This window comes from Corvus moneduloides, chromosome 4 (assembly GCF_009650955.1).
Source record: "Corvus moneduloides isolate bCorMon1 chromosome 4, bCorMon1.pri, whole genome shotgun sequence".
In the NCBI taxonomy this organism is placed as follows: Eukaryota; Metazoa; Chordata; class Aves; order Passeriformes; family Corvidae; genus Corvus; species Corvus moneduloides.
In genome coordinates this window covers 42,127,406-42,136,705 of record NC_045479.1, presented here as the reverse complement: position 1 = coordinate 42,136,705, position 9,300 = coordinate 42,127,406, and the positions used below count along the sequence as shown (strand labels likewise).

Sequence of the window (9,300 nt, the reverse complement as noted above, 5' to 3'; positions counted from 1 at the left end):
TCAGTATTTTTAAGATCATCTTTGTGATGTCCTTGTGTCCTATCAGTTAAAGAGTAACATGCTAAAAACTGATCTTTTTCTTTCTAAGCTCCTTATTTAAGAATTTATGTCTTAATTATGAAACAACTTTGATAAAAAGGGTAACATTTACCTGTATGTTTACTGTGCTAACTACAGGATTTCACTAGCAAGAGATGAGGCTATTCATTGCTTGAATTTACTTCATTAGCTGTGTTTAGAGGAATTCTCAGATAAGCTTACTTTTATAATCAGTTTGATAAGCTTTTTTCTCTCTCCATGTCAACACATTTATTCCCACTTCCTGCCTTAAAAACTTCATAATCGCATTTATCAGAAGTGTAGTCTTCTTTTCACCTAAAATTGTGTTCCTTATGGAAAGAATGAGTTAAGTACAGCTACCATATTTTTCTTCAATCAAAAATATTGTGATGTTGAAACATACTCAAAGTCATCAGCCCCTTGGTCTGTTTTGTTTTCAGAAGAGATTAGCAATAACTAAATAAGAAACAAAAGCCCTTGGAAGTCAGGTATCTGGCATCTTCACAGTTTTGTTACTGAAGACCCTGATCTTCAAGCTGGTGTCATACCTGCTGCTCTCTGTGCACAGAATATCTGCCTTAGACTTGACACGAGTCTCCAGTGGTATCTCCAAAGCTGAAGCTGCTTCAAGATTGCAGAGGCTCATGCGGGTGTGATGCTTGGAAACTTGAAGCCTGATATCACTCGGTCTGATGTTTTTAATGTTAACAATTTCTTATTTAGAACAATTAAAGTTGCCAAGGAATTGCTTATGTTTCTGGCTTCCTTGCCAGAAGACTCACACTTCTGTCCCCCATCACATCACAGACCAGTGCCTGGTACTGAGGGGAGGGGTTGAGAGGCTCCACAGAAAAGTGGCAGCCAAAACTGGATTGCCACCAATTCAGAGAGTGCACAGAGAGCAGTCTGGTTTTGATCGGCCTCTGTCATGAGAAAACACGGAAGGGGACAGGAGTATTAAGTGCATGGTACTGCTGGGATGTACATGTACAAAGAGCTGGTTTCTGGAGTACATCTTGACTGTTACTTGCAGATCTACTTACGGAACATCTGTTCATGCCTCTGGGCTTCGCAAAGCATTGTATGGTACTACCTTACCACCGAAATGAGCTCCAGAGTTTACACAAAGTACTGCCCTAGAACAAATGAGGAAAGGTAAACATTTATCTTAGAACAGAGTTATTTAAATTAAATATTTTCTCTCAAAATACAAAATTAATAATGTCTGTTACAGCTGTATGCACTATACTGTCTTAAAACTTTAAGCAGTTTTGTTGCCAGAGTCTCAAAGAGAATGCACTGAACTGATGAATGGAATAGCACAAGCCCCTCCCTCTTTATAGAGTAAGAGTGGGAAGCAAGTTTTTGAAGTGCTATAGTCTGATAGTAGTAGCTCTTTCTTGCAGTTTAATATCACTTTAACCAATTCAATTCAAACAACTTTAAGGTCAAACTTGGAAATGGGTTAGGAATTGAAAAGGTTCTGCATTTTTTTTCCCTCTTCCATAGACAGGATAGATCTATGAAGGTAAAATCTGCTCTCTCTAAAAGCTGAAGGCAGTGGCAACCATAAACAATTGGTTCTGTACTCTTTGTTAACAAAATGTATTTTGTGGATGTATCCAGTACATTTAAAAGAGATCACGCTAAGAATTATTTTGAATGCCATTTTTCATATTATTGTACTTTTCATCCAAACATAGCTCTTGTCAAACTAATGAAGTATTAAATAACCAAAAAATGTATTTAGATGTTTTCAGATAAAATGTAACTATTTAGCATCTAACAAGCAATATAATCTTAGGTATGTAAAATTTATTCCCTAGTTTTAAAAGGTCACCAGATTTAGTGGGACTATATTTAATTGCAAACAAACATTTAAATAATTGCTAATGAAATAATAATCTTTTAGAGGAGATGAATACAGATACAAAATCAAGCTTAAAATGTAGTTTCTTGTTTATTTAAGTCATTGTTAAATAGAAGTCACTTTTGACAGAAATCATTCCTCCTATAATTAAACTTAGGAGAGGCTGTATGGAGTGTCTGCTTTGAGATGCACAAGTTGGGTTTTCTCTTCTGAGATTCAGGTAACTAAAATGTTGAGGTCTACCACAAGATTAACTAGCCTGGCTTTCATTTGCAGTCAGAGAAGACAAAATAGGCAGGCCTGGCAGGAGAGCCATTCCATCCTAAAAGGTCATGTGAGTTGCTATGTGGAAGTGACAGTTCTTGCTATCAGAGCACAGGACAACTTCCTTAGCCTTAGGCATCTCGTGTTTCATGGTGTTTTTCTAGTGTACTTCAGACATCTCAAAATGGAGAAGATGAGAGAGCCACAGAAAATGCAGTTGACTTTGCTATTGCAGTGTGTTGAGTTCACCTAAGAGCATCTTCTTTGTGGCTTTTGTTTGTTTGCTTGCTTTTTTGGGCTTTTACATATCCTTTGTAAGGGCCTGCTCTAAGGCTTGCCTGGTTTTTTCCTGGGTGGAGATCATGTTCAAATGTTTATCTGTTGTACCCTGTATCTGCAAGGGACAATATGCTGTGACTTCCTTGTAGTCATGGCATTGGTCTAAATAATTACATGAGTTAAGAGATCTACAGTTAGTGTACAAAGCTGAGCTCTTTTTGAGCCTTAAATTCTCCCTGCTAGTGATCCATCTTGGTTTTCCATTAGTTTCCCAGTTTGGATGAGAACATGATGTTACTGTCTTCATAAACTCAGTAAACCGAACTAAACATTTCTAGTACTGCTATACTTTTGTACACTCATCACAGAATTTTTCTGGTTGTTTTATATATTACATTTAACTGCTGCTTTTTTCACAAGTGTTTCAGGTCAGCAAAGTTACAGTTACTTCTTAAACCTACAACTTCGGTGCCTGAATGCTTATTTTAGGCATTTGAATTTCTCATCTCTTAGGAAAATGAGAAAATATTTGCTAGTAAACATGAGTTCTTTGAAAGTCCGTGCACATTTACACTCTTAGTAAACAAAACTTGAATTATTGAAAGTAACTAAGAGCTCTGATCCTCAAAATCTTTCAGAGCTTTGCATTACAGCATGAATCAGCAAGGTGGGTGGCTCCAACGAACATTAGGGACTAAAAGCTTGCAGATTGGTGCCTGTATCCATCTGCAGCCTTGCCTATTTCCTAACCTTTTAGTTAATTTTTCATTGCTTTCCAGGATCTGCTGTAATAGATCTTGGACTTTATAGATAAATGCAAATCAAACAAGATGTGTAGGTCTTCTGATTTGCCATATAAGAAACTGTGATGTATGTGAGTATCTGCCAGTAGTTTGCACTGATACCTGATTACAATTTTAAAAGTAATTTCTGCTTAGACATGATAAATGACAAATATTTCAATTATTTAACTTACCAAACTCCAAAAAGAAACAGTATTCTACAGTTGTTTATCTCCCCTTCTTATAATAAATTTATCCAAATGATGTGGTTTGAATTTACATTTTACTTTCACCCAGAAGTGCTGATTTTCTTCAAATACAAATTGCTAACTCCTTGCCTAAGAAACTTTCTAAATGTTCTCATGATGTTAAGATGGATTTCAGTCTGTTAATTAACAAATATAAAAGAGATCTTAATTCAGGAAAACAAGTCATTGAGATGTGAAATACTGATAGTCTTGTGTAAAAGTTGCTTTACATTATAGTTGAGGTGGCCTTAGAACAGAAGGGAGCACATTAAAAAAAAAAAAGGTAAAAATTAACCCAGAAGTAAATAAAACCTTTAATATTCTAAGTTTGGAGGATTTTTTTCCACTGCTAATATATTTTGTAATATAATTAAATCTGATTATTTAATAGGAAAAAAAGTATGAAAATATCTGGCTTTTGCTTTTTCTTTTTAATAAACACTTAAACTTCCCAATTTTAAATTGTGTTTCTTTTTCAAAACTGGGTTTTTATGTGTACACCAACTTATCTGAGTAGGAACACAGCATACACTTCTTGGTGCATCTGTATTTGTAATACTTTGCCTCTCCTTAGTTGGCCTCAAAAGGTACAACAATTAAGTCTCACTGTCCCTAGAGAACAGGAATTGATAGAAAGTGGTCTGGAGGAGATAAACTGTCCCTTCCAGAACCAGCAGTAAAGGACTCTTGAGTTGCTTGATGCTTCCATTTTCTCAGCTATATAATGTTCTTTAATGTGCCAGGCACTATCAAAAACATACGAACTTCAGGATCACCTCATCATACACTGGCATGTTTTCTCCAACAGAATGTCACTGGTTTAAATGTCTTTTAAACAAGTGATCAGTGATCTGATTGTGCCCAATGCTTCATGTAGGTAGCAACTTCAGAAAGGGGGAACTACGTAATTGTAAAGCATTTTATCTTTGTCTCTAAGGTGGCAGTGTTTTGGCTCCTTTCCAGTGCGACTTTCTCAACTGCAAATTTGTTGCAAGTTGTCATAAAAGGCATTGCATTTCCTTCTTAACCCATGTTGTAGATGCTTTTGCATTAGAAACTTCAAGTCTATTGTCTGTATTTCCATTTCCATATTCTGCACCACTGATGCTAATACAGTCTTTCTAAGCACAGTAACACATATTAATTTTTTTTTTTAACTCTTCCAGTCTAATCCCTCTGGTGTGCCGGTAGCTGTTTTTTCAATAGATTTGTTCATAGATGTGTTGGTGGTGAAGGGCAGAACAATAAGAATGTTAGTATTTATAACTTTCGTGAATCTGTAATGAGGTTCACAGTCTGTTTCTTTGAGGTCAGTTTCTGTGGAATAATCGTCATGGAGTCTATTCACATTTAGAAAGAAAAGGGCTTCCAAATTAAAAGTCCAGAGCCAAGGCAGGTACTGTATGTACCCTGAAAGCCCGTGCCCGCTGTGCCTCTCGCGCTGAGGAGGTGAAAGTTCCCGGCCCCAAGCGGCCCGTGCGGTTGCCAGCCCGCTGGCACGTCTCCTGCCCCGCCGGCCGGTGCCGCGCCGCTCCCGGGGCTAGCCCGAGTCCGCTGCCTCCCGCTCGCCCCGCCAGCGCCTCCCGTGGGCCCCGCTCCGGCCGCGGCGTTTCCCGCGGTCGCCAAGGAGTGGTGGATGGGGAGCGGAAGCTGCGGCCCTGCCCGGCCCGGCGCCCCCGGGCGAGCGCAGCGCCCCCGTCTGTGAGGAGCGGCCCCGCGCCGCCCGCGCCATCTTGGGCACTCGCCGGGGGCAGCGCTCCCCCTCCCTCCGCAAGATGGCGGCGGCCGGGTGAGTGACATGCCCGGTCACGTGGCGCGGATCGCTCCGCGCTCCCCCCGCGCCGCGCGGTCTCTATGGCTCAGCCGGACACACGGGCGGCGGCGGCGAGGGACGGGCGGATGGACGGACGGACGGACGGACGGAGCCGCGGCGGGAGTGGGGCCACGGCGTCCGCACGGCGCCTCCTTTGTCTGCGGCCTCGGCAAGGCGAGCGCTTTCCCCTCCCCGGCCCTCCGGCGCCCTCGCCAGAGGGCTCGGCTTCCTCCTTCCCGCCGGCAGAGGCGACGGGGGCTCCCCGCTGGGGCGGCCGGGGCGGGGGTCCTTCCGCGGCCCCTTCGCCCCTGCCGGCGACACGGCGCGTCCTCGGGCGAGCGGGGCTGGGTCCGGAGCTTCCCGGCCCATCGCCGCCTCTCCGGGGAGCGAGCGGGCCGGCCCCGCCGGGGTGGCGGGAGGTCAGGGCGGGCTGGCGGCCGCCTCTCCGCCCCGCACCCCGTTCCTCGGCGGGCTGCCCGAGGCCGGCGGGCGGCCGCGCTGCCGGGAGGGGCGGCGAGCAGGTTCCGTGCCGCCGCCGTTCCCGCGGTGGGGGGGGGGGGGGGCGAGGAGGGTGGCCGGAGGGTCGTGTGTGTGTGGTGGCGGGGGTGTCTTTCTGCTGTGTTTCTCTCCCCCCTTTCTCCCCCCCGGTTCCTCTCCTTTCTTCCTTCCCTCCCTGCTTCCCCTCCCCGCCCCATCTGTTACAGGCTTGCGGAACTGTGGCTGTTTGAAATTAAACGTGATCTTTACTGTACCAGCTGGGGTCTGTAATGTATCTGATAAATGAAGCTCTTCCCGTCGGTTCCAGGTCATGCAAGGAAAAGGGCAAAACTGGGGAGGGAGCTGGGCGGGGTTTCCCTTTGCTTTTCACAGTCAGGCGAGAGGAGTCTGGTTGATGTCTGCAGCAGATAAAGGAGACGAGGATCATCAAAAGACCCCAGAGCCCTTTTATCTTTCTTCTGTTTTTCCCTTTAATTTTATTTGTCGCTGCTGTGTTGTCTGCCTGCTTGTTTCCCCCTTCAGAAGGGGTCGGGAGCACCAGGGCCCTGGCTGAGGTAGTAGTTTGTGCTGTTGGTCGGGTTGTGACATTGCCCGCTGTGGAGATAACTGCGCAAGCTACTGCCTTGCTAGTGCTGGTGATGATCAGCTGCAGATGAAGACAATGACAATGGGAATCCCCTTTGTTTTCTCGGGATTGCATGCTGCTGAGGTGGCAACAATTCCTTCTCCTAGTTCTGCAGGAGGAATCTAGCTTTGGCCACCGAGACGAGTAGTGGGGTTCGACCCCATCAGTAGGATGCTCCTTCTTTTGCAGAGCTGGATGAAAAATCACTAGTTTCATGCTGTTTGGAGGGTACCTGAATTTGGGCTGAAGAGCAAGTGCCTGCATTTCTTCTTATGCTTAGACCTTTTTATTCACCTGGCGTCCTTGAAAGAGGTGGATTTTCTATTTTGTGAAGATGGAGATCAGTGACAGACTTGTATTTTCTGTGTTCTGAATATGCAAAACTTGTATGTGTGATATTAAGTGCTTTTGTCTGAATGGTAAAAAATCTTGAGTATTTCTCTAACAAAAGCAAAAATATGTAATTAACACTTTATATTGATAAGAGAGTCTTTTTACAGTATAGTTGACTAATTGTACTGCTTGGTGCTCACAATTTGCGATGAACTTCTGAGATATCTTTCCTGTATATTTTGACTTACTGTGAAAAGCAAAGTCATGATTTTGCTATTGTGAATTAATTAAAATTGCTGGTATATTTATAGTGATGGCTAAGGGTATCTTTTTGATACAAGTTTTAGTGTATTGATCGTTTATTGCAATGGTTTAAACTTGGAATATATTAAAACCTGTACAATAAATGTGCATAACTGTCTCATGTTTTTAAAAACAAGAGTTAATTTTTCAGTCAGAATTTTATAAGACCTAACTATGAGCCTGTTAAGTTTATAGTGAAAATTAAGGCTGTAGCTAAGCATTTGAAATTAAGTCAGTGCCTTAGTAGTGCTTCTAACTTACAGTTCTAATGTATTTTTAATATGGGGAAGAAACTTTCAGGTATTTAACCCTACCTCTCTTTTTGAATTGTTTGAACTCATTATGTGTTTAGAAGACATGCAAAGGTTGCTCTTGTACCTCCTCTAATTGTAAAGTGTCTTCCAGAATATAGAGAAAAAGTTTAATCTGATGATACTTCATTTTTACCCTGCGCACAGCATTATTGTGGTAAATCAACCTTTGTCATGAACTAAACTTTTCAAAAGCTAGGTATTCTCATGCTCACTAATAAACTAACACATTATTTTTTGTTATTAGTAGGTTTTCTCTGAAGTAAAATAGCAGTCATAGCTGTTGACTGTTTCCAAATTTAAAACATCTTTGGGTTTTTTTCCTAACTTAATTGAAGGGTCAAAAAGGATGCTATAGCTGCCTGCTTTTCTTGTCCTAACAAACAGCACATATCAAGCAGAGCTTGTTTGATCTGGAAGTTAATAGGTGTTTTCACCATCTACCTTTAGGCATCTTATTTTAACTGGCTATTCACCAGTCCCTTTCTCTTCAGAAAGGAGATGGCAGAGATATATATCCCTGACAAACCATGCTGGCACGTGCCTTAGCATTATTTGATCTGAATTAGCCTTTCAAGGACCCGGTCTGTGTATGTTGATTGTGAAGGTGCTTCAGCTAAGCGCCTTGTAGGTGGGTCGTGTGACATTGTCCTCCCTGTTGCTTTTCCTTATGCTCAGGCAACTTGTGTAGGACTGATCTTGGCTCCTGTTGTAGCTTTTTGGGTTTGAGGGAAAGAATTAATGAGAGAAAATATGCTTGACCATGCTGCCATTAACCACTTAGTTGTTTTATCTCCTGTGTAAAGTATCTCCCTTAAACTTCACTTGCCATCTGAACAGTAGTGCTTTGTACTGTGGATGACTTAAGGAGAATGTTAAGAACCTGTACTAAAATGAGACAGTGGTACTGAAATAATGCATGTAGTGGACTGCTGAGATGCTGTATAATTCATGAAGGGGTTTGTCCTCATGTCCACATGGGTCTTGGCTGTGTATTACTCAGTAGGTTTTAGGTAAGTACATGTGAATTGTTTCTTTGAGGAGTTGCATACAAGATGCTTAGCTTTGCTCTAGGGCTATCCATACATTTCTTGGTTCAGAACACTACTCAATCTAGCATTCAAAATACAGAAGTTAATCCAGTCAGATTCCGTCCTTAGTTTTGTCCTAGTCTCAGCCCTTACTGTTTAGCTGTCCACCTTCCCTAGTGTACTTGTATGATATACGAAGGCTGCAACATCAGGCTTGGAGGCAAAAAGATTAATTCTTCAGTGGAATGGAGAGCCTTACCTTAGAGATGTTGTAAAAGTCAAGGCTCTGAAAATACTGTGAAAACCTGAAATGGCAAGAGTAGCTCATATCTTGTAAATTTAGTCATTCTTTATTGTGATTTGATGAATTAGTTTGGAAAGAAAAATTGCATCATGCCAGTTAAAAAGCAGTACTGCAGGCACGTTATTGTCTATGGCATCGTTGCTTTCTGAAATTTTTTTCTGCTTTATTCTTCAGGGGTTTCACTCACTCAAACTTTTTGTGTGAATTTTTTATAGAAACATTAAAATAGGCACATGGCTGAGTTGATGGAATTTCTCTGCAAAGTTATTTAGTTTATAGTGTCCCTATTGTGTATTGTTGGCTGTGCTGGGTGAGAAAGTACTGCAAGAAATGTTTGTCTGTAGCTTTTCTAAGCACTTCTTTTGACTCATGGAATAATAAAAATGCATTGAGATTCACGGCATAGTCGATTAAGCTTCAGATGCTCTTATTCCCTGGTTTGATGTCTTTTTGCGCTATTGTCTTACCTATTTTGTGAAGAGCAGTCACCAGCTGCTCACCCCTCCAGCTACTGTCTGTCAATGCTGCTTCTAAAGATACTGGCATGCATCAACCTAAAATCTTAGATCCAAGATAGTT

The 9,300-nt window shown here is 42.1% G+C and overlaps 1 protein-coding gene across 1 annotated transcript; it reads left to right on the top strand.

The window, feature by feature from the left end:
* The first annotated feature begins 3,127 nt into the window (after nucleotides 1-3,127).
* Nucleotides 3,128-8,972, top strand: LOC116443115 (translation initiation factor IF-2-like). Its single transcript, XM_032107008.1, has 2 exons — nucleotides 3,128-3,140; nucleotides 5,298-8,972. Exons 1-2 carry the CDS (start codon nucleotides 3,128-3,130, stop codon nucleotides 6,098-6,100), a joined length of 816 nt encoding a protein of 271 aa, XP_031962899.1. The 3' UTR covers nucleotides 6,101-8,972.
* Nucleotides 8,973-9,300: the final 328 nt, after the last annotated feature.